Source organism: Vigna umbellata, chromosome 1 (assembly GCF_029865625.1).
Source record: "Vigna umbellata cultivar VRB3 chromosome 1, Vumbellata_1.0, whole genome shotgun sequence".
NCBI lineage: Eukaryota > Viridiplantae > Streptophyta > Magnoliopsida > Fabales > Fabaceae > Vigna > Vigna umbellata.
In genome coordinates this window covers 42,877,840-42,903,465 of record NC_142165.1, presented here as the reverse complement: position 1 = coordinate 42,903,465, position 25,626 = coordinate 42,877,840, and the positions used below count along the sequence as shown (strand labels likewise).

General features: G+C 34.5%; 2 protein-coding genes across 2 annotated transcripts; both read left to right on the top strand.

Annotated features, from left to right (window-relative positions):
• Window positions 1-3,357: 3,357 nt before the first annotated feature.
• LOC148205432 (uncharacterized) lies at window positions 3,358-9,191 on the top strand. Its single transcript, XM_088104482.1, has 4 exons — window positions 3,358-3,763; window positions 3,866-3,961; window positions 5,544-9,054; window positions 9,174-9,191. Exons 3-4 carry the CDS (start codon window positions 6,049-6,051, stop codon window positions 9,189-9,191), a joined length of 3,024 nt encoding a protein of 1,007 aa, XP_087960608.1. The 5' UTR covers window positions 3,358-3,763; window positions 3,866-3,961; window positions 5,544-6,048.
• Window positions 9,192-20,982: 11,791 nt separating this feature from the next.
• Window positions 20,983-24,371, top strand: LOC124827299 (D111/G-patch domain-containing protein). Its single transcript, XM_047300324.2, has 11 exons — window positions 20,983-21,181; window positions 21,276-21,360; window positions 21,452-21,528; window positions 21,620-21,644; window positions 21,727-21,820; window positions 21,914-21,980; window positions 22,678-22,771; window positions 22,855-23,036; window positions 23,396-23,620; window positions 23,698-23,814; window positions 24,039-24,371. Exons 1-11 carry the CDS (start codon window positions 21,104-21,106, stop codon window positions 24,102-24,104), a joined length of 1,110 nt encoding a protein of 369 aa, XP_047156280.1. The 5' UTR covers window positions 20,983-21,103; the 3' UTR covers window positions 24,105-24,371.
• The last annotated feature ends 1,255 nt before the right edge of the window (window positions 24,372-25,626 follow it).

Here is a 25,626-nt window from a genome sequence, read left to right as displayed (position 1 = left end):
ATTTCGTATTCGTGTTATGTACAATATAATAAAAAATTATAATATTTGTAATCATATTTTAAAACAAAAATGGTTTTAGAAATAAATTCAATTATAAATATTTTATTAAGATTATAGTATACCGATAATTAAATATTCTGAATGTATCATTAAAATAATAACTTTAGTAAGAGTTAATTGAGTTCATTGGCACGTTCAACTGAATCCAATATTTTTTAACATGCATTTTAAAATTAAAATAGATAAAATACTTGGGTACTTGATTAAATTTTTAATTATGTTAATGGTAATAGGGTAATGATTTTGTAATATATTGATTTGATACTTCAGAGAAATTATATTAAAATTGTTATTTTATCTCACGGAACCTATTTTTTAAACCTTAGTTCAAGTTAACCTTGATAATTTTCAAAACTTGAAAATAATTAAAAAAAAACATTTAAGATGATTATTCATAGTTTTTTTCGAACTAAAATTTTGATTTGAAAACAATTAAATAATTTTACTATTAATATAATCAATTTAAATTCGTGCCAAATTTTATCACGTGTATACAAATTTGACGTTTTTGAATTTGATTTAAAATTTTTGTTCCTATATTTATAAATTTCAATTTATAATCTTTAATTATTTAGTAATTCATTTTTAAAATAAAAATACATTTATGTATTGAACTCTCTTTTTTTAATTTACAATATTCTTATTCAACGTGGATATGAATAAAACTTATACCACGAATAGAAAAACAATTAATAGTTTGATTAGCACTCACTTATTAACAAGGGAAAGAAATAATAAGTTGCCCATGATTACCTACAATTTGTTTTGTTTCGTTTTAATGGTTTCCTTTAAGTTTGTACATTTTAACGAAAAATATTTATACATATAAATATCTCCATAATAATACTTCTGTATACAAACAGATGACATGGACTGCTACCAGTGTGCATCATTGTTAGACTTCATTTTTAATTCTTAAAATCATATCCTTCTTAAATATTGAGACATGTATCATGAGCTTTCAAATTAATTCAAATCAATTATAATTTCTTCCCTAAACAAAAATTGCACCCAATAGTTTTACTAATCAAGACTAAATTATCTTCCATTAACCTTAGAAATGTTTGTTATCATTAATATGTTAAAATTTTAAATCATTCAATTATCTCAATATTTAATATTATTAAAATATATAGAAATTCATATTGGATTAAAAATCTATGATTCGTTATATATTTTTATTCATCCAGACGTGCATTACACGGATTAGATACTTATTATAAGGTGCCGAAATATATATAAGGGAGTTTTAAATAGTTGACAATTGCAGACGATCTTCCACTTATATAATAACATATCTTGCACAACTCTAAAACCATAAACCCTTGACTAAACCCATTAATTTAAGTATTATCAAAACATATCTTACACGTCATCATTTCTCTCCTTTCTTTTATATAAATCAAGGGCGTGGCTCCAGCTGTTTACCACTACTCAATATAATTCTCAAAAATACTTTTGTAATTTCATTATTTAATTATTCCAGAAAAAAATCCATTATTTAAATATTAAAAATGTATATTATTTCTATAAACTTGGAAAAAGGTTGGAAATAAAATGAAGGAAACATTGGTTCTGATTGTATTTGCTTTTATAGCAACGATGAAATAACCAGAAGAATGCATGGTTGGGGTGTATTAGGAGTAGGATTATGATTATTATTATTAATATTTATTACTATTAATGGAGGAGGCAAGAGAGGTACGACTCTGAGAAAAATGATCTATGAAGAGATATTTGGTCAAGCTTTGAACGTTGTGCATGCTTCTTCTCTCTTCCATTTGGTTTTCCAAATTTCTCAGCTAACTTTGACAAATTGTCAAATCGCCTAACCTCATATCTCAACACATGTTTTTCGATTTCAAACAATCTCTAGATCAAACAATCTGTAATTTTTCCACTTTTAATCACTATTACTATAATAATTAAAACAACATCATTTTATTTTATTATAATGCTTATGCAATTCACATAACAAGACTTATTATCAATTTTGCTCCTACAGTTATAATAATTATTTAATATTTTTAATTTATTCTTAACTTAACATCATTTTTTGTATCTTTTAAGAAGACTCAATATATTTTATTTCATTCACAACTGATGGAGAGAGTAAATATATAATCCAGCTTTACTTTCGGAAACGATAGTGTTTCTTATGTTAGCACGCGTAAAAGCTGTCAGTCTAACACGTGTGGGGATTAGTATTGGAAACAGAATTACATCGAGTTAAAAATATATTAAGAAAAAATGTTAAATAATTATTATAAATATAAACATAAAAAATCTATTAAACCTACATAATAAACGATTATACATAAATATCTTAAAATGGTAATAAACATAGCAACTTCGTGTGAATTTTAATCTTGCAAATAAATATAAGAAAAAAAATAGGTATTATTCAAAACTTCCAAATTGTAGAAAAAAAATAATAGTATTTTTTAAAAATAAATATATAGTATGATGACACATTAATGAAAATACCTCAAATAAAATAGGAAGTCACGAGCATTTCAACTGTTGAGCTGTAATTAAGACTAAAAGGGTTTGCAAAAAAAGAAGTTTGATGATTTTTTAAAGTTTAAGAAAAATGCGTAATGATATTTAGTATTAATTAAATATCTGTACATTAATTAATATAATATCTCATTGTTAGGTACCGAACATAACTTAAATATCTGTACATTAATTAATATAATATCTCATTGTGTAGTATTATTGTTGACTCTGGAAACGTTTGGTGCTTGTTTAAACTTGTAAACAATTTTCTATTTTAAGATTCTATGGCTTTCAGGCAAAACAAAGTTTTCAATTATCAAAAATACATTTCATTGAGACATTTTGGAAAGTGTGAATTAAGACTACATTGTTGCGATAAATGCATCTTCATTGTTTACTATGTTTGGAAACCAATAACACCACAGAATCTTTTATAATTAATATATACTTTGAAAATATAGCTTATGAAAAGTTATGGTCCTTCCGTTCTTCTTTTTAATTGCAGAGTATTTCCATGCTTCTAATTAGGTGTTCCAAAATTGGATTGAATGAATTTTGAAAAGAAAAATAATTTTATTCATATAACATTTATCCTCTTAGTTCAAAATTTAATTAATTTAATTTAAAATGTAGGCTTAATATTTTTACTTTCTCAAATTTAGATGATTTTTCTTTTAATCTTCAAAATTAAAAATGACCTTTTTTTTTTACTCTTTCAAATTTATAAAATTAATTTTATTAACTTTTTGTCACAAATGATGTTACTTTCAACGAGGTTAACGATATTTGTCACGCCCCATTAATTATTCTGCTTAGTCACCTCCCTGCTTCCATTAATACGTGTGACACGTGTTCTGTGCCATTAAAGAAGCACACGCCCTCACTCTGCATGCCACCGCCAGGTGTCAAATTGGAAGGTTCTGAGTTTGATAGTGGAAGCCAAGTGGCAGCGCAGGAGAGAATGTCCGTTTGACTTGGGAAGAGAAACTAATTTTCTGAAACACTCTTCCCTTCTCTGCGTGCTCTTTCATCTTCCTCAGAAAACCAAACCCTCATTTTTCTCCTCCTTCTCTCTAGAACTCTCCGTCTTCCCTCTTCTGCAACTCACCCTCCTTTTCTCCGTTCACGTTTCAGCACCGTGATAATCAGCACTGCACCGTGAGCTTTCCATCAAACCGATTGGTTTTGGATTCTGAAACGGGTAAGTTTCACGTCCTCAACCACTCTTCATTTTCCACATGCAAGCTCGTTTTAAATCTGCATGCACCTTCTCTGAACCAGTATTGGTTTTCTGAATTTTTAGTTGAAGAGTTTTTGGGTTTTTGAACGAAAAAGGGTAGAAGAGTTGATACTGGGATCTGGTTTTCTTTTAAAGAACGAAAGCACGTTTCCAATCCAGGTAAGGGAAGCTTGTTAGAATTTAATTCACATGATCTCTGTACTGCATGCGCGTTACGTAATGTTTGAAAGTATGATTTATGATATTTGACTTTGGAGTTTAGGATTATGATTCTGAGATGATATATGAAAATGTTGCATGTATGTACTGGGAATTATATGCTGAGTGTATGAATGGTCTGTGACGTTGTACGTGGATGATTTTGATATTTGAATGTTAGTATATGATGTTGATTAAAAGCATGAGAAGTATGGAAAAATACTATGTTAAGATTGATTTAATGCATGAAAGTTTATACTGGAAAATGAGTTACTGTAAAAGAAGAATTATATGAAAAGTGCATGAATTTGAACGTTCGTATTGATACGGTCATTGACCGTTCGGTATTATCAGTAAATTCTTGTATTAGTCGGACCCTTTCATTTGGAAAGGACTCCCTTTGAGAACGAACGCCCTCTAATATATTTGTACGTTGTGCTTTCGGCCAGACGTAAACATCACGAGTGTTGTGTGAGAATTGAGAATTTTGATAATATCCCCGTGAACTTTTAGTCAAATTATTGAAACATAAACTTTAAATATCTCATCTTATATAAATCCCAATTTCTATGATTTTGAATTCAGCCAAGAGTCTCGATCTAAAAACGTACGTCCTAAGTGGCGTTCGGTCTTAGACCGAACGTTCGTTCAAAAAGGCAAACGATTAGTAGCGCTCTTTCTTTTGTCGAGCGTTCGTCTTTGGTGGCGTTCGACCTTATGTCGAACGTCCGTTCTTGATAGCGTTCGTTCTTATGTCGAGCGTTCGCCTGTGGTAGCGTTCGACCTTATGTCGAGCGTCCGTTCGTGATAGCGCTCGTTCTTTTGTCGAGCGTTTGTATTTGATAGTGTTCGACCCTTGTCGAGCGTACATCCTTAATAGCGTTCGTCTTCTGTCGAGCGTTGGTCTTTAAATAGCGTTCGTTCTGATCTTAAATAGCGTTCGTCCAAACAGTGAAATAACGTTCGTCTTTTTATGGAAGTGTAATTAAGAATGAAAATGTGATGTTGAGGGAAGTATAAATTGTGCGAACCATATATGATATGATATTATGATTTTGGAATTTGAACGAGCGTTCCAGGGTGGAACGACTCTTGACTGGATATTGATATTTGTAGTATGAACGTGGTAAGCTTAGATGGTGATCCATCCTGATATTCCGTGAGTGCTCGTTCTCAAGTAGAGAGGAGTAGGTCATGCGTGGGAATGGCAGGAGGTCTAGACCATAACTGTAACTTGGCAAAAAGACTAACCTCAGGTGGATACTGATGAGCATTCCAGTTACCCCACCTGAGTGCATGGACGCCTTAGCTACACAGGTTTCATACAGTCCGGACAGTCTGTCTAGTATCAGGAAGTTTGATTTGAGTTAATGTATGTATTGGATGCATGTGTTGTGATGTATTTGATATGATTGATAAGTATAAATTGTATGTTTGACTTGAATTAAATTCAATAAGCTTACCCTTGCATTTCCTTCGTGTTGTCTTGTCTATGTATATCCGTCTTGTCAAATGCAATGATCATCCGTGTGGATGTGAGCAGAGGGAGATGCGTCTCTGGAGCAAACTCTTGAAGAGGAACTCGTTACTGAAGAAAATTTAGTAGAAGTTGAGGTGAAGGCCGAACAGTGAGGCGTTCGGTTATTTAGTTAGTTTGATTAGAGTAGCGAGCGTCTGTGAGCGAGCGCTCTTTTGTTGCTGTATATATATATTGGAACGTTCGGTCAATTCTTGTAAACCGTTCGTCCTCCTTGTTTTGTAAACGCTCGTTGTTTTAAATGAAAGGCCGTTCGGCCATTTATTCAATCTGCTTACTGTATTATTAAACTGTTTTGCCATATTGATTAATGTGATTATTCTAAGTATATAGTTGATGACTGTATATTTCTGGGATGTTACATTATTGGTATCAGAGCAGTTTTGTTCTCTTAAGGACGCTGTAGGTTATGAGTGCATTGCATTTTGCTGTGTGCTTTTTTAATGTTTAATGAGTTACTGTTTTAACTCTTAGACATGACTAACGTTCGTTTTCTCTGATCCAGAAAACGATGGCGCCTAGATTACCTCCTCCCCCACAACCAAACGAGTCTGATGCACCTAATCACACTAGGTTGTTGGAGACAGTGATTGAGAGGCTGCAACAGCAAAATACTACCCTCATGGAGCAGAACGCTGCTGCTCTACAGAGTTTGGAGGCCGCACGCGCCAACTCTGAAGCCACTCAAAGACAATTGATGGAATTAATTGCCGCCACCAGAGGCACGCCAGGAGCGTCCTCTTCCAATGCTGTTCATCATACTGAATGGAGTTTAGAGAGCTTTCTTCAACACCATCCGGCCAAGTTTAGTGGGAAGGGCCTTCCGGATGAGGCAGACCAGTGGCTGCAGGATATGGAACGAATTTACAATGCTAAAAGATGTCCAGATGAGAATCGCTTGGCTTTCACGGAGTATTTGCTTACTGGAGAAGCAAGCCACTGGTGGGCGAGCGCTAAGGCTATACTGACGGACGCTCAACGTCCTATTACCTGGGAAGTGTTCAGAGGGAAGTTCTATGAAGAATACTTTCCAGATAGCGTTCGTTTTGCTAAAGAGGTGGAATTTCTTCAACTGGTACAGGGAGGGATGTCGGTTTCAGAATATACAAACAAGTTCAAACATCTAGTGAGGTTCTATACAATGGCTACTAGTGAAGAGTGGCAGTGTAGGAAGTTTGAAAACGGGCTGAGAAGTGATCTCAAGGTGTTGATCTCTAGCTTGTGCATTCGGACGTTTCCAGCCATGGTGGAGAGGGCTAAAGTATTAGAGAAAAATATGGCTGAGGCGGAACAACAGAAGAAGCAACAAGTATCAAGAGGACCAGTTCTGACAAGGACCAATTTGAATCGTAACAGGACCCCGTACGCTCGTCCAGCTCAGTCAAGTGGTTCACAAGCTATGGTAGTTGCTGGACAGTCAAACCAACAGGGGCCGGTTAGATGTTTTCAGTGTGGAGGACCTCATTTCAGATCATCATGCCCGCAATTGGTTGGAGGAAAGTATTGTAATCGGTGTAGAAGAACTGGACATCTAGAGAGTGAATGCAATATGGGTGGACGTGCAGTGATGAGGCCACCCAACACTGGAAGAAATCAGACTAGAGGTGGTGGACGAGCCCAAGCTGTTGGGCGTGTTTATGCGATCACTGGTGCAGAAGCAGCGAGCTCAGGTACGCTCGTCACTGGCACATGCTTGCTGTATGGAATAAATTGTTGTGTGTTGTTTGACTCGGGGGCGACACACTCCTTCATCTCGAAGGCGTGCGTTGATAAGTTGGGGATAGTGGAGCGCGAGATGCAGTTTGATTTGGTGGTGTCTACACCAGCTGCTGGTGAGGTGAGAACGTCTACCGTATGTGTTAGATGTCCTCTTGAGATTGAAGGGCGTAGGTATAAGGTGAACCTCATATGTTTGCCTCTCAAGGACTTAGAAGTGATTCTGGGGATGGATTGGCTTACTACCAATCACATACTCATTGATTGTGGAGCAAAGGAATTGATTTTTCCTGAAGAATATGAAGAGAAGTTGGGTGTGACACTCGGCCAGTGGAAAGAAGATATAATGGAAGGAGCCAGTTGCTTTTTGATCATGACTCACGTGGATAATGAATCTGAAGGTTCTGAACGAACGCAGTCTAATTGGAGAGAAGCAAGTTCAGTAGTAGGTGAATATCTAGACGTTTTCCCTGATGAGGTGCCTGGATTACCACCCGTTCGTGAAGTTGAGTTTACAATTGATCTGGTAACAACCGCAGCTCCCATATCCGTTCAACCATACAGGATGGCACCTGCTGAATTGGTTGAACTTAAGAAGCAAATTGAAGAATTGATGGACAAGAAGTTCATCCGTCCAAGTGTGTCACCTTGGGGAGCGCCTGTACTGTTAGTAAAGAAAAAGGATGGCAGCTCACGGCTATGTATTGACTATCGTCAATTGAATAAGCTGACCATCAAGAACAAATACCCACTGCCTCGCATTGACGACCTGTTGGATCAATTGCATGGAGCGAACGTCTTCTCAAAGATAGATTTGAGATCAGGCTATCACCAAATTCGGGTTAAGGAGGGAGACATTCAGAAGACAGCCTTTCGTTCACGTTATGGACATTATGAGTACGTGGTCATGCCGTTCGGTGTGACGAACGCTCCTGCAGTTTTCATGGACTACATGAACCGCATCTTCAGGCCATATTTAGACAAGTTTGTAGTGGTGTTTATTGATGATATTCTCATCTACTCCAAGAGCTGTGAAGAACATGAAGAGCACTTGAGATTAGTACTTGGAGTGTTGAGGGAAAAAGAACTGTATGCTAAGCTATCTAAATGTGAATTCTGGATGAAGGAAGTACAGTTCTTGGGACACGTTGTGTCAGCTGGTGGAATTTCAGTTGATCCTGCTAAAGTGCGAGCGGTCTTAGAGTGGGAAAGCCCACGTTCGGTCACGGAAGTGAGGAGTTTTGTTGGACTGGCGGGCTACTACAGGCGTTTCATAGAAGGGTTCTCTAAGATAGTAGCACCGTTAACACAGCTGACCAGGAAGGATCATCCGTTTGCTTGGACCGATAGGTGTGAATCCAGCTTCCAAGAGTTGAAACAGAAGCTGACGAGCGCTCCAGTTTTGGTGATTCCGGACACTGCCAAACCATTTGAAGTATACTGTGATGCATCTCACCAAGGTTTGGGGTGCGTTCTCATGCAAGAGAAGAAGGCAGTGGCTTACGCCTCTCGGCAATTGAAGATACATGAGAGGAATTATCCAACACACGACCTAGAGCTGGCAGCGGTCGTTTTTGCCTTGAAGATTTGGAGACATTACTTGTATGGATCCGTTTTCCAAGTCTTCAGTGATCATAAGAGTCTTAAGTATCTCTTTGATCAAAAAGAGTTGAATATGAGGCAAAGGAGGTGGCTGGAATTTCTTAAAGATTATGACTTTGAGTTGCTTTATCATCCTGGTAAAGCAAACGTAGTGGCAGACGCTCTAAGCAGAAAAGTGGTGCATGTCTCGTCCATGATGGTGCGTGAGATAAGCTTAGTGGAAAGCTTTAGGGACTTAAAGTTGCAGTTTAATATAGAACCGAACAGCATCAAATGCTGCAACCTTAAGATATCCAGTGATGTGTTTGAGCGGATCAGAATGAAGCAACTGGATGATGAGGAATTAGTGAAGATAAGAGGCGCGCTCGGCACAGAGCAGGCAAAGGAGTTTAATGTTGGGACGGACGGTCTACTACGCTATATGGGTAGGACGTGCGTTCCAAATGATGGAGAATTGAAGCGAATCATCTTAGCCGAAGGTCATCACAGCCGTCTTAGCATGCACCCTGGCATGACTAAGATGTATCATGATTTAAAGCAATCGTTCTGGTGGCCAGGAATGAAGAATGATGTTGCACGTTTTGTAACATCATGTCTAACATGTCAGCGTGCTAAAGCTGAATATCAAAGACCAGGTGGACTACTTCAACCTTTGGAGATTCCAGAATGGAAGTGGGACAGCATCTCAATGGATTTTGTGACACACTTGCCTCGCACATTCAAGAATCACGATTCCATTTGGGTGATAGTGGATCGTTTAACGAAGAGTGCTCATTTTCTGCCCATTAACCTGAAGATGTCATTGACTAACTTGGCAAAGCTCTACATTAAAGAGATCGTTCGTCTACATGGAGTGCCATCCAGCATCATCTCTGACCGAGACACAAGGTTCACCTCTCGGTTTTGGCAGTCTTTGCAAAATGAACTTGGCAGCAAACTCCAAATGAGTTCAGCATACCACCCTCAAACGGACGGTCAATCCGAGAGAACGATCCAGACGTTAGAGGACTTGTTGAGGACATGCGTACTTGATCACATGGGCGTTTGGGATGAAGTCTTGCCTTTAGTTGAGTTCACCTACAACAACAGTTTCCAGTCAAGCATTGGAATGGCTCCCTTTGAAGCGCTTTACGGACGCAAATGCCGCACACCTCTTTGCTGGTTCCAAGAAGGAGAGAACATATTAACAGGACCGGAGCTTGTTCAACAAACAACTGAGAAGGTGAAATTAATTCAAGACAGATTGAGGACGTCCAGAAGCAGGCAGAAATCATACGCAGATAAGAGGAGACGACCTTTGGAGTTCAAAGCTGGTGATCACGTTTTCTTGAGGCTGCATCCAACTACTGGAGTAGGAAGAGCATTGAGATCAAAGAAATTATCTCCCAAGTTCGTAGGGCCGTACCAGATCACAAGGAAGATTGGACCAGTTGCATACGAGATGGCTTTACCTCCACAGTTGTCCAACCTTCATCCAGTGTTTCACGTCTCGCAACTTCGGAAGTACGTAGCTGATCCCTCGCACATATTGGAGCTGGAAAACATTCAACTTCGCCAAGATCGAACGTTTGAAATGAAGCCAATTCGCATTGAAGACGAACGCACCAGGCTATACAAAGGGAAGGATGTTCGTTTGGTGAAAGTGTTGTGGGACGACAAAACTGGTGATTCTACTTGGGAAGTTGAGGATGCCATGAAGGACCTATACCCTCATCTATTTCCCTGGTAAGTCTTCCATTTTCGAGGACGAAAATTTTTTTTAGTTAGGGGGATTGTCACGCCCCATTAATTATTCTGCTTAGTCACCTCCCTGCTTCCATTAATACGTGTGACACGTGTTCTGTGCCATTAAAGAAGCACACGCCCTCACTCTGCATGCCACCGCCAGGTGTCAAATTGGAAGGTTCTGAGTTTGATAGTGGAAGCCAAGTGGCAGCGCAGGAGAGAATGTCCGTTTGACTTGGGAAGAGAAACTAATTTTCTGAAACACTCTTCCCTTCTCTGCGTGCTCTTTCATCTTCCTCAGAAAACCAAACCCTCATTTTTCTCCTCCTTCTCTCTAGAACTCTCCGTCTTCCCTCTTCTGCAACTCACCCTCCTTTTCTCCGTTCACGTTTCAGCACCGTGATAATCAGCACTGCACCGTGAGCTTTCCATCAAACCGATTGGTTTTGGATTCTGAAACGGGTAAGTTTCACGTCCTCAACCACTCTTCATTTTCCACATGCAAGCTCGTTTTAAATCTGCATGCACCTTCTCTGAACCAGTATTGGTTTTCTGAATTTTTAGTTGAAGAGTTTTTGGGTTTTTGAACGAAAAAGGGTAGAAGAGTTGATACTGGGATCTGGTTTTCTTTTAAAGAACGAAAGCACGTTTCCAATCCAGGTAAGGGAAGCTTGTTAGAATTTAATTCACATGATCTCTGTACTGCATGCGCGTTACGTAATGTTTGAAAGTATGATTTATGATATTTGACTTTGGAGTTTAGGATTATGATTCTGAGATGATATATGAAAATGTTGCATGTATGTACTGGGAATTATATGCTGAGTGTATGAATGGTCTGTGACGTTGTACGTGGATGATTTTGATATTTGAATGTTAGTATATGATGTTGATTAAAAGCATGAGAAGTATGGAAAAATACTATGTTAAGATTGATTTAATGCATGAAAGTTTATACTGGAAAATGAGTTACTGTAAAAGAAGAATTATATGAAAAGTGCATGAATTTGAACGTTCGTATTGATACGGTCATTGACCGTTCGGTATTATCAGTAAATTCTTGTATTAGTCGGACCCTTTCATTTGGAAAGGACTCCCTTTGAGAACGAACGCCCTCTAATATATTTGTACGTTGTGCTTTCGGCCAGACGTAAACATCACGAGTGTTGTGTGAGAATTGAGAATTTTGATAATATCCCCGTGAACTTTTAGTCAAATTATTGAAACATAAACTTTAAATATCTCATCTTATATAAATCCCAATTTCTATGATTTTGAATTCAGCCAAGAGTCTCGATCTAAAAACGTACGTCCTAAGTGGCGTTCGGTCTTAGACCGAACGTTCGTTCAAAAAGGCAAACGATTAGTAGCGCTCTTTCTTTTGTCGAGCGTTCGTCTTTGGTGGCGTTCGACCTTATGTCGAACGTCCGTTCTTGATAGCGTTCGTTCTTATGTCGAGCGTTCGCCTGTGGTAGCGTTCGACCTTATGTCGAGCGTCCGTTCGTGATAGCGCTCGTTCTTTTGTCGAGCGTTTGTATTTGATAGTGTTCGACCCTTGTCGAGCGTACATCCTTAATAGCGTTCGTCTTCTGTCGAGCGTTGGTCTTTAAATAGCGTTCGTTCTGATCTTAAATAGCGTTCGTCCAAACAGTGAAATAACGTTCGTCTTTTTATGGAAGTGTAATTAAGAATGAAAATGTGATGTTGAGGGAAGTATAAATTGTGCGAACCATATATGATATGATATTATGATTTTGGAATTTGAACGAGCGTTCCAGGGTGGAACGACTCTTGACTGGATATTGATATTTGTAGTATGAACGTGGTAAGCTTAGATGGTGATCCATCCTGATATTCCGTGAGTGCTCGTTCTCAAGTAGAGAGGAGTAGGTCATGCGTGGGAATGGCAGGAGGTCTAGACCATAACTGTAACTTGGCAAAAAGACTAACCTCAGGTGGATACTGATGAGCATTCCAGTTACCCCACCTGAGTGCATGGACGCCTTAGCTACACAGGTTTCATACAGTCCGGACAGTCTGTCTAGTATCAGGAAGTTTGATTTGAGTTAATGTATGTATTGGATGCATGTGTTGTGATGTATTTGATATGATTGATAAGTATAAATTGTATGTTTGACTTGAATTAAATTCAATAAGCTTACCCTTGCATTTCCTTCGTGTTGTCTTGTCTATGTATATCCGTCTTGTCAAATGCAATGATCATCCGTGTGGATGTGAGCAGAGGGAGATGCGTCTCTGGAGCAAACTCTTGAAGAGGAACTCGTTACTGAAGAAAATTTAGTAGAAGTTGAGGTGAAGGCCGAACAGTGAGGCGTTCGGTTATTTAGTTAGTTTGATTAGAGTAGCGAGCGTCTGTGAGCGAGCGCTCTTTTGTTGCTGTATATATATATTGGAACGTTCGGTCAATTCTTGTAAACCGTTCGTCCTCCTTGTTTTGTAAACGCTCGTTGTTTTAAATGAAAGGCCGTTCGGCCATTTATTCAATCTGCTTACTGTATTATTAAACTGTTTTGCCATATTGATTAATGTGATTATTCTAAGTATATAGTTGATGACTGTATATTTCTGGGATGTTACAATATTTATCTTATTAATGACATGTGTCACTGTATGAAAATTTTCATCTTTAAAATGGTTTGGCAAAAATATGTTTTTTAGTTTCTAAAATATCGAACAATTTTTATTTTAGTTTTCTAGATTTAACAGTGTTTTTTTTCTATCAGATTTAAAAGTAGATTTTTTAAGTCCTCCAAAATTTATAATGAATATATACTAAATTTAAAAGTGACTTTTTAAATTTGTAACTTTTATTTTTCCTTAGTTTATCCTTAACCAATATATCATGAAAAGTAAAAAGGAGCAAAGTCACTCTGTCTTTCTTTTTTTCTAAATTAAAGTTCTCTTCTTATAGGTGTTAAAAAAAAAATCAATCAAATTTTAGGAGCTATTTTTTAAGAGTTAAATTTTCGTTTATACATATCTCGACAAAAAGTATTTCTTATTTTTAATTGTAAATTCATTTTTGATGTTGAAGGTTGACGTTTTTAAAATTTTGTTGACATAATTAATATATATTTATTTTTGGAAAGATGATTTTAAGAATATTTGAAATATTTTTTCCTATTTATTGTTTATCCGTCAGGATTTTCCTTGTAATTGATTGAATGTTAATATAACCCTAGTTTCTTCTTTTGTTAATGTAGTTTTTTATTATTTATCACATTAAATGAATGAAACTATTATTGAAATGTATATGATCAAGTTATATTTGGACTTGGCAAGTTCTCTCTATGTCTCTCAGTATATGTTAATTTATGAAATTGATATATCTGTGGTTTTTATTTGTTTAATCAGGATGACCTTATGCTAATTACATTAGTTTCAATTAACTAATTCGATGTTAACGGATAATTGAGTTGCATGGTTTAAATCTATCTAAGTAAAAGCCCTGAACTATAATATAAACAGTGCATTATATTAAGTATATTAATTACATTCAATAATTATTGCACTTAAAAAAACAGGTACTTCAAAGAAAGATAATTATCCTTAAAAGTCAAACTTAAAATGTTTTTAAAGTCTCCACGAGATTGTGAATTTATATTATCTATTTGTTTTATTTAGATTTTTTTTTCACATTAATTTATAACTATCAATGTATTAATAAATTGGAAGATTAAAAATAATGTTTTAATTCAAGGAGAATGAAAAAACTACTTTATTTTTGGATTTTTTTTTTCAACTTGAAGAATTAAGAAATAAATTTTAAATTTGTCGAAGCAATCTTCGTTTTTTTTTTAAAAAAAGATTAAATTATAATTGACTTAAGAGGAAAAAGATATTTTATAAAATAAAATGAAAATTAAATTTACACTATTATTTTAATTTCACTCGTTATTCTTAACATGGATTATTGACGTGAATATTGATAACCGTGTCAACATTGTTTTTAAAAACCATTAGGGACTAAATATTTTATACAGAAGGACAAAAAAAGTGATCCAATTAAAATCCTATTTAAAGTTATATTTAAAATATATATAATAATTGTGACATTCCAAATTTAGTAATATAAAACTTACTAAAATGAAACATTACATAATTGATAAAACAAAATTACAAATTTGGTGAATAAAAATTTCACCTGAAGAACAAACATAACTGCCTATACTATAAGCTTCATTTCCCTCCTTCAGCTGCTCCAACTGAAAAGACTGTATCCCTAAGCTCACACCATTAAGGTGATCATCGCAAAAGAGAAACAACATACAAAGACAGACCACAGAAAAGCTAGAGTAATTTAATTAATTACAGTTATCATGCAAATTAAACAAATACATAAGCACATGTCAACCGAACACTTTAAAGCATACAATGAACGACCATACATTACAAAAAGAATGACCGAACACTTGACTTGACCATCCGGATTGTATGAATATGTAGCTTGAGGCTGTTCGTGCACCTGGGTGGTGTAGTCCGTTATAACTCACCCAAGAACCTATGGGTTAGGACTTCTTGCCATTCTCACACAATGCATTACCAATCTCTACTTGAGAATTGTAATCATTAGAATTTCAGGATGAACTCCATGAATTTCACTGTCCATATTCATACTTTATCACCACATTGATAACCAATCACTGAGACATTCCTCCTTGGAATTCTCTTTCATACCAGTTGGAACATCATACCATACTTTCAATTTGACACCATTATGGTAATGCATACATCAGCCATCAAAGTAATTGGAACAATTAATTAAAATAGCACACTGGAATAAATATAAATATGGGCCGAACAGAAATCACCAAACATATAGGAACAATACTGAACACCCTGTGAGTGTTGGAGACCGATCGTTCTCTCACTACCTAAAGAACAAGACCGAACGGTCAATAATAGATACAGCTGAAGAGAAGGTCGAGCACTATTACTAACCGACAAGTAGAGGATTCCGAGTACCACAACATGATCGAATACTACCACCATACCAAGTATTAAGTTTAGACCGAACGCTTATGGCTTAGGCCGAACACCTATAGCTTAGGCCGAACACTTAGAGTTGATACTGATTACTAAAATATCACCGAACGATCATTAACAGGTAAGGCCCATGAGAGGCCGAACGTAGTTAAGACCGAATACAAGTACGATGTCGAGCACTAGTACAAGAACGAGCGGTACTAAGAGACCACACAATCCACTAATAATGATCGCTACTAAGAGACCACACACCCACTATGATCGATCGCTACTAAGAAACCACACAACCCACTAATAACGATCGCTACTAAGAGATCACACACCCACTATGACCGATCGCTACTAAGAGACCACACAACCCACTAATAACGATCGCTACTAAGAGACCACACACCCACTATGACCGATCACTACTAAAACAGAAAACTAGTACAAGATCGATCGGTCATTAACTGAAAAGCTCTACAGAAGTGGAACTCAGTTAAGACCGAACACAAGAAAAAAATTGAACGTTCAATGAATGACACTCGGCGATCTGCATAATTCTGCAGAATAGCTACAAAATTATGATAAACCACTATCTTCACCAATTCCTACCACTTCCAAACATGATTCATATACCATTTTAAGCCTATCCAAAGGTACCTAAATCGTTCTAACATCATCCCAAAGAGTCTCATACCAGATTTCACTCCCAACCCCAATCTATCATATTTGGATACCCATTTTCTTAAGATTATAACAGACCGACGCTTATGCAGAGAAACTCCAACTAGTTCACAGGTTTCAGCATTCACAAATTCAACACAATTCAATCAAACATTCAAGTTACACACATGCAACCATCCAAACAGTAATTTCACATATAGAAAATCACAATTAAATTAACTAGCTTCCCTTACCTCTTAACCAAACGAAATCTTCTACCCTTCCAGAAATTTGCTCATACTTCCAGAAAATCCCAAGAACACCTATAGCTTACTGATTGATGAGGATAGACCACCAAAAGACCATAAATGTGATCAGAATTGGGAAGAAGAAGTTGATGAACACATGCAACCAGAAACTTGGCTTGCATGTGTCAAAAAGTTTCGGAATCTCACAAGAGCTCAAGAAATCGAGACTTACCAGCTCTAAACAAGACTTTGATTGTGGAAAAGGAAGCCCTTGATCTCATGATCGTCTAGGGAGGTTTTGATAACTGATCAGATGAACCCACAGTGAGTAATTTTAGAGAGAATGAGGAGAAAAGAAGAGAGAAGAAGATTTAGAGAGAAATGGTTGCATCAGAAAATTGGACGAACATTTGAAATTTTTCTTTATATAGTAATATTATTTTAATATAAATCATTCGGTCCCATTATTCCCACACACCTGCCCACTTCAAAATCTTTAAAATTCTGGGTTCTTACAATCATCATGAATAATATTAAGAAATCACATTAATATTTAGAGTGTGTTTTGTAAGATTATTAACGAAGTTTATATATTAATAAGTATTTAGAAAAAAACTTATTTATTTTTGTTAAATTTGTTTAGTTGTAACTTTTTTATTTTCAACTCTTATTATCTCTTATATTTTAAGACATTTATATATTATTTTTAATTTCACTTTAACCACTATTACCTCGTAAATTTCTATATAAATGTATTGAACCACTTTTTTCAAAAGGGGTGTGAGAAATGAATCATGGTCATTAATGAAGTAGAAAACCAACACTCAACAAAAAAAAAAGGAAGATTTACTGGAAGTGAAATCTAGAGGTGGAACCGAAACTGGTGGTGTTCTGCGAAGAATGGATTTGACGAGGTCTTAGTGGAGGAGAGTGTAGATGTTTCGAGGTTTGTGACAAGATTTGCTTAAGTTTAGATCATTCCTTAGTTGAACTAGGGTGAGAAGAAAAAGTTTCAGTGAGAGCTTTGAATTCCTATAAAGAAAAAGTGGTTTGATTGAAAACGGGGGTTAAATCCACCTAAGGATGTCCCAACCCATTCCACTGAGGGCTTTTGAGACTGGAAACTTTTAGAAAACCCTCTGTTAAGTGATTACTAAAATGAGGCTTAGTTTTAAATAGGGGTGGAGCTAACCCATGGGTAATGAATTAAAATAACAAGTCTATCTATTTCAATTATATAAATAAATTAATTATCATACTATTTAAATATATATATATATATATATATATATATATATATATATATAATTTTTTTAAAAATAAATAAAGTATTTGTATAGTATAAACTGACCAGTCAAATGTTCATGCGAAAACATTGATCAATCAATCGCTTAACAATCCTTATCACATCAGCTTTAACAAAAATTCTCTCTACATGCATGACGTTAATGTGTTAAACGGGTATGGCCAGACGTAAGTAGAAGTGAAGTCGAATAATGACCTTAAACAAAAGTCCATTAAAAAAAGGCTTAATTACCTACTTAGTCCCCATGTTAGGAGGTAATTTTCTGTTTAGTACCCAGTTTTAAAAATGTAGGTATTTGGTACCTATGTTTTGAAATTTGTATCAATTCAATCCTATCCAGTTAACGGCATTATAATTGATGCGAGAAATTAAGGACGTTAATGATAGCCTGGGTGGAATAGCTATCAAATGTTTGAATGCATCTTCATTAACGTCCTTAATTTCTCGCATCAATTATAACGCCGTTAACTGGATAGGATTGAACTGATACAAATTTCAAAACATAGGTACCAAATGCCTACATTTTTAAAACCGGGTATTAAGCAGAAAATTACCTCCTAACATGGGGACTAAGTAGGTAATTAAGCCTTAAAAAAACTATAAATATAAGTTCAAGTAAGGTGGTTGATGACACATGTATTACAACACTTATTACTTGTGTAAATAGACTTAAACAAATATTAGCATTAAATTACCTTTAGCAAGTATTTCGATAGATTGAAACGAACAAAAACCTCAACAATAAATCATATAAACTTAGAATATTAGACAGAAGTTATCGATTGATTTTACCTATAAAAATAACATCAAAAAAATATAATAGAATCTATTTTTAAATCTAATTACATAATAATATATAATACACAATAATATATAATATAATTTATACAATCATATTTTATATGTTATTTTATTTTTATTAATTAGTTTATTGATTAATGTTTGAGATCTTATTGACTAAAAAGATAATACAAATTTATTGTATATAAATAAGTGTAGATTCACATTAAACTAATTTAATGAGATTGAGTTAGGTTTAAAATTCATCTTTTATTATGATATTAGAAGTGCAACATTGATAAGATGAATTTAGAGTATATAAATAATACAAATATCATATTACAAATTGATTTTATAAGTTTAATTTAAATTTAAAGTCTATTTATTAATAATTTATCGGATATTTTTATTCAATCAATTGATTTTCGGTTCAAAATTTATAAATTATAGATTTATCAGTTATCAGCTAATTTATTATCTAAATATTAGTTTATTACCTATAAGTTAATTTATCATTAGCTTTTATGAAAGAAAAAAAAGGGAAAACTCTTTTTTTTATTAGTATAATATAGCTAGTGGTCGCGACGGAAGGCAAGTTGAACTTGACATGAAATTTTAAAAGATAAAATTTGAATTCAACAATTTTGACTCTTCGTGTTGGTCTCACAGACAGAAACACTCTCCGGGTGCTATTGTTGTCCCTCGAGGGAATCATTCGGTTTATGCTCTTTTTAGTCTTTTCTGTTTTATCTTTTCTTTTTCATTTTTATGTACCAAAGATTAGTATAATTCTGATTATTTGCCTGTAACAGCGCATGTTTTTGAATTCTGACCACATGTTAAATTCTTCCACATTCTCTCTTTGATTTCAAAATAAAGTCTTCTAAAATTTATTTCAGCACGTGTAAAATTAATACTCTACGACCAAATACCTGGAATTTTGACGACCAAATTCCAACTTGTCGATCAAGGCAAATATTTCTCCGCAAAGGAATCCTCTTAGACCGCAGCCATGTTGTTAGGAAGTTGCTAAAAGTAAATGTTAATTAATGAATTGATTTGATTAATAATTGTCGTAGTCAAAGTTTTTGAGGTGATTTAATATAGCTCTAACCAAGACATTCAATATGTGATGTCATTCTCCACCTTTTACTTTTATATTTATAATTGTTTTCGTTATGGATTTAAAGTTACATATTTTTCAAGTTTTACATAAAGATTTTACTAGTTTAATTGTTAATGTGTAATAAATTTATATATTTATGTATTTTAAATAATTATACTGATGTTTTTTTACTATAAAGACCATATGATCTTCGATTAATCGGACCACTATATAGTTCAATAATAATTTAGTTATTAATCGGCTTTCTCAGTTGATGATGCGTTTATGATGTTCATTTCTTAGAAACCTTTCTTAATTTCCTTTATCGTCTTGATAACTATCTAACTGTGTCTTCCTGCATTATGAAATTACAATAGCGATACCCATTCACCACAACATTGTTAGGACCCATCAAACATCACTTCAAACCTTCAAACAAAAAACCATAGCAGCCAATGGTGGCTATAAAATCGATATATATACTCCAAAACATTAATTGTGGTGACTGTTTCAACAATTCTCTTGTTTTCTTCGCCAAATTCCTAAACACTTTCTCCTTTATACTTTTCTTAACTCACCACACCATATCCTTTTTAAGTTCAGAAGGAAACAAAGCTTGAGTACTATAGACTCTTTTTCTTTCATGACACTTAATCATACTGTGTTAGTAGGAGGGTTTAAGCCTAACTCAATCCCACAAAACCGACTTGTAAGGTGAGGTTTGCACCTCACTTTTATCACGCACGAGATGTCTATACCTCAACGTGAAGGGGTGTGTTGGAAGTCCCACATCGACTAGAGATAAAACCAAATTATAATATATAAGTGAGGTGTAAACCTCACCTTACAAGCTGGTTTTATGGGGTTGAGTTAGGCTTAAACTCATATTTTAATATGGTATCAGAGCCATAAAGAAAAATGATTTTTAAATTATGTAATGTAAAGTTATAGATGACTTTTAAATTGTAAAAATAAAAAAAATGATTTTTGAATTATACGTTCTAAGAAAACTTTTCAAGTAAAAACTATTTTTTAAATTCTGAAACACAAAAGTTAAAAATAACTTTTAAATTATACAATCTAAAACTTATTGTAAATCAAACTAAAGGACACTTTTGATTTGTGGATTAAATAATCTGAAAAGGACAAATGAGAATTTTAATATTTATAAGGTACGGAAAGAAGATATGGAGGTGTAGGAAAAAATAATCTATTTTGTTGAGAATGATATGGGTTAAGGGAAGCCCATGACCCATGAACGAACTGAGTGAAACCTAACCTCTAACAAAAAAAAAAAAACAAAACGAAAACCCTTAGCGAGCAGTGGTTGTTGGTACGAGAGGCTGTGTTTGGGGTTTCTGAAGTAAAGCACTCGAAGGAGAAGAAGTGAAAGAAAAAAAGGCAGCAGCGGCGGTGTGCGGTGGGAGCCATGGCGGCGCCCGAATCCCCTCTCTGTTACGTCGGTGTCGCCAGGCAATCCGCTGCTTTTCGCCTTATGAAGCAAATGGTGAATCCTCCTTCTCTCCTTCCACCTTTTTCAATTCATTCTTTACTTTACACATATATATTGAATTTTCCAAGTGTATTATGTATAATGTTAGGGTTGGGAAGAAGGAGAAGGTCTCGGAAAAGAGAAGCAGGGGATCAAAGGACACGTTCGAGTCCAAAATAAACAAGACACTACTGGTTTCTTCTTCCTCTTTTTTCTTCAATCTTACTTTTTCTTTTTATCTCTCTTGCAATCGCTATGCTTATTCGCTTCTAAATTCAATTACAGGTATTGGCCTTGAGAAGCCAAATCATTGGGCCTTCGACACCACTCAATTTGATAATATACTCAAGAGATTGAAAGTTGTATGTTTCTTCCTCACTTCTTTTTTCGTGTTCGTTCATTTCCTTTTGCTCTTCGTTGAGATTTTTTTTCCTTTCTGTGTGATTTGTATAGCAAGCGCCGCAATCACATGACACAGGTATAATCATATCATATTCGTGGCTCCGTCTGTTATTCTCCCACTTGATTGTGTTTGAGGATTGTTTTGCGAACTTTGTTAGACACTGAGGAAAACGCACCTGAGGTGGAAACCAAGGCTAATGTTCCTGTTGATAATAATGATTCTGTGTCCAAAACTACAAGGCCTCAGGGAAGGTCTGTTTCTGTTTTTTTTTTTACGTTTTGTGATTTATGTTGTTGTGTAGTATTGATTTAGTTGTGCACGATATTAACTTTACTTTCTTTCAGATACAAGAGAAGAGAGAGGGGAAAGCTTGTCTCGCAATATTCCTTGAAGGATCTCGAAGGAATTCTTGTAAGTTCCAATTCTCGATGCTGGATACACCTCCATTTACTCACATTTTTACAACCTGAGTGGTGATGCTAACATGCTGTTTTACTGCTATGTGGTGTTGTAGTGTTTTGTGTTTTTCTTTTATGTAGTGGCTGATATAGTTGAATAAGTGAAATGCGTATTATTTACATTTGAAATCAGGTGCATGACACAACTCCAATAGCTGAATTGAACGAATCACTATCACTTGAATTGTGGGAATGGGATTGGGTCTGGTATTGCTAGTGTATTTACTAATCAGTGTTCATGTTTGCATTGCTTCTTTTGTTATTTTAATTTTTTTATTCTTTCAATAAATTTGTTTTTATGTTTATTCGATGAACCTGGAACACCTATCTACTATTATATATATTTTTTTGAATTGAACTCTGGTAGTCAAGAAAGTTCAATTTTTGTTCCAGTATGCTTAGTTTAGACAGAGACTTACCGTATATTGCAATATTCTCAAATTTCGTTGCATGAATGGATGCTTGAGTATTAGATGCCCCTCGCGCTTCTTTTTTCTTTTTGAAAAGTCTTGATACTTTAAATCTTTAAAATTAAAATATTAAGCTAATGGTGGTAGCATTTTCTATATTCTAGCTTCTTAAATGTGTTTTGCAGTTTTATTGCATACAAGCTTGTCATTGTTTGTTTACTTCTATGATGTTGGTGATAGGTTAAAAAGGGTGACATATCTGGGGTTACTGATAATTCTGATGGTGAGCTGGACATGTTGAAGTCATCTGAAATTCACAATTTTCAAGTTGAAGGTATACACCTCAACCGAAATTTAGTTTGTGCTATTCATGTTGATTGGCTTCACATATGATATTTGGATACTGCATTGATACAGAAAGCAAATATCCTGCTATACCTCCAGAGTGGTGGGGCTATAAGTATGGTTTTGTCTCTGGTGGATTTCTAGGAGCTGAATTGAAAAAGAAAAGGTCTATGACATCTGAAACTGTAAAAAATAGGGCAGAGAGAACTGCTTTTCATGAAGAGGATCAAGAGAACCTTTATAATCTAGTCCAGGTGTGTGACCTCTTTGTTATTTTAACTTGTTACATGTAGTGGTAATATAGTCACTTCTGTTAATTTCATTTATGTTAAATGGTAACAGTAATAAATTAGAATTAAGAATGTTATATAATGATGGGTGGAGTTGGGTTGGGTTCATGAGTTTCAGCACCAAAACAATACCCTACGCAATGAACAATGAGTTTGATTGTGTTGGGTTTGAGTTAATGGGTGTCCAATACACGGGTATACTCCTAATTGATATCTTAAAACCCTAGGGCTATATTGTTGTAATAATTTTGTATCCGAACCTGTAGGGTGTGATAATGAATTATATAGCAATATAGTTAATTATACAGTAATTGTTTTACCAGGAGAAATCCACAACGGGGAAGCAAGGACTAGGGATCAAGGACAGACCCAAGAAAGTAGCTGGTTGCTATTATCAGGGGAAAAAGACATCCTTTGATGATAGTGATGAAGATTCTGCTGACACGGATTCCCTTGAAAAACAAGCCCATAATGACTTGGTTAAATTAGAAAAGATCGTTGAATGCAAAGTGAAGCTGAAAAAGTTGTGCAAAAAGATTTTACTGCAGGTGTGTTCTATTTTTTGTGTTGCAAATATTTTTTCCCTTAATAAATTCGTGACCATTCACTTCCTGATTAACTTCAGGTGCCTGGAGAATCGTTGAAACTGAAACAGCTCAAAGTTATTATTGATGAACATTCATCTTCGGTTTTGTCTGGCTTTTCTTCAAAAAGAGAGGCTATTGCTTACTTACGGCAAAAGGTAGTGCTTCTGTCAACCTTTTCTTGAAAGAAGAATAAAATGTGCTAATGGCAACCTTTTATTGACAGAAGAAATATATGATGCTTGTTGCAGTCATCTAATATTGGTATATTTGGGATTTGGAATCATTAGATATTATACTTGGCATTCCTTGATTTGGTAATATCTGTGTTATTAGTTGCATAGTCCTCCGCGTTTTGACATGATTTGTTCCTTGATTGCAGCTGACAGGTAGCAGGAAGTTCTGTATCGAAGGCAAAAGAGTGCGATTGTCATCAAAGAAAAGCTGATTTTTGATACGTCTTTTTCTTGTCCTTTCTAATTCATTATATTTATTGGGAGAGAAAGGGTTTAGGTAGCTTTTCATTGGTTAGTTTTATCAACGTATGTTGTATTAATTAAATAGCATTTTATGAAATTTAATTTACATTGTGTTGCGAGTTTAAAAATGTGTAAGCGAGAGCGTGTGTAACCGGATTCCATAGTAAAATAATGTAATGCACTCATCATAGCGATGGATGAACATGGAAATGTCAACCGGGGTTCCTTTTGGTTCATACTTAATTTTTATTTGTGTAGAAGCTTGATACATATTCCTTTTGAATGAATATCAGGGAAAATGCATCGAAGGTTTTTTCTTTGGTATCTATACTCTTCTCTTCCAATAATTAGACTTACCATGGAATGCACTAGAAAACCTGTGCATGATTAGTTTTCTTTTTCTAAGTATCATTTTGGTCATTTAGTTTAGTAATTTCCATTCTAGTCTTTAAAATAGTATATTTCAATATGGTTTCTGTTAAACATAATCTTGTTAAAACATTTCAATTAATTTGAATACAATGACCACTTCCAATTGATAAAATATCTGTTTACACAAATACCATAGTCTTCCTTTTCAATTTTTAATATTGGTGAAATGATGATAAATGAATTGGGTTTAGGGACGATTATGCAACTATGTCTTAATCCGCAAGAAAAAGTGTTGAAGAAGTTGAGTTTTCGATCTACCGACCTATTTTGTATAACCTGGAGTTCCTGTAGGTCAATAATAGGATGGACAGACTGGTTTATATAATTCGTAAAATTTTTTTATCAAGTATTGCTAAATTATTATAATTTTTTAATTTAGATAATAATTTATTTTTATATTTTGATAAAAGATTTAATTTTGACATATTTATTTGATGAAAATATTGAGTGCAAATATATCAAACATTAAAACAAGATAATTGTTATAATATTTATATAATTTCGCTTTAAGATTTTGTTTGAGTCACTATACAGATTCATGAAACAATTGTTATGTCGTTATAACTTTTTTAATCTAATGACATAATTTTTTTTTACGTGTTACGTGATATTTTAAATATTTTAGATTGAGACTTAAATTGTTTATATCAATGTTTCTGTTCAAATGTTATTTTAAAACATTGTTTAACATATAAAAATAAAATTATCATAAAAATAAAATTATCGTTATTGAATTAAAATAATTATATTCATTATTTTTTAAATTTAAGAATTAAAATATATTAAAGTTAAAAAAAATGATGAATTCTACTTTTGTGTTTAAGTCTAGAAATTATAGACGTATTTTACACTTTAATTGTTTGGATAATTTATATACGGATTGTATAAACTTTTCTTTGGTCATGTACATATTTAATTGGTTTTTACACTTTTTTTGGTAATTATTTAACTTTTATTTAATTTTATATAATTATAATTTATTTGAATATTTAATGTTGAAAAATAAATAAATGTGTCTTATACTGTATGATCGTATGGTCGTGGAGAAGGTCTAGGTAA

What these genes read in the sequence shown, in the direction of transcription:
- LOC124827299 (XM_047300324.2), top strand. Translation starts at nt 21,104, where the DNA reads ATGGCGGCGCCCGAATCCCCTCTCTGTTACGTCGGTGTCGCCAGGCAA. An exon ending in AAATAAACAAGACACTACTG is followed by an intron (nt 21,361 to 21,451) that starts GTTTCTTCTTCC and finishes ATTCAATTACAG; the next exon opens with GTATTGGCCTTGAGAAGCCA. An exon ending in TCACAATTTTCAAGTTGAAG is followed by an intron (nt 22,772 to 22,854) that starts GTATACACCTCA and finishes GCATTGATACAG; the next exon opens with AAAGCAAATATCCTGCTATA.
- LOC148205432 (XM_088104482.1), top strand. Translation starts at nt 6,049, where the DNA reads ATGGCGCCTAGATTACCTCCTCCCCCACAACCAAACGAGTCTGATGCA.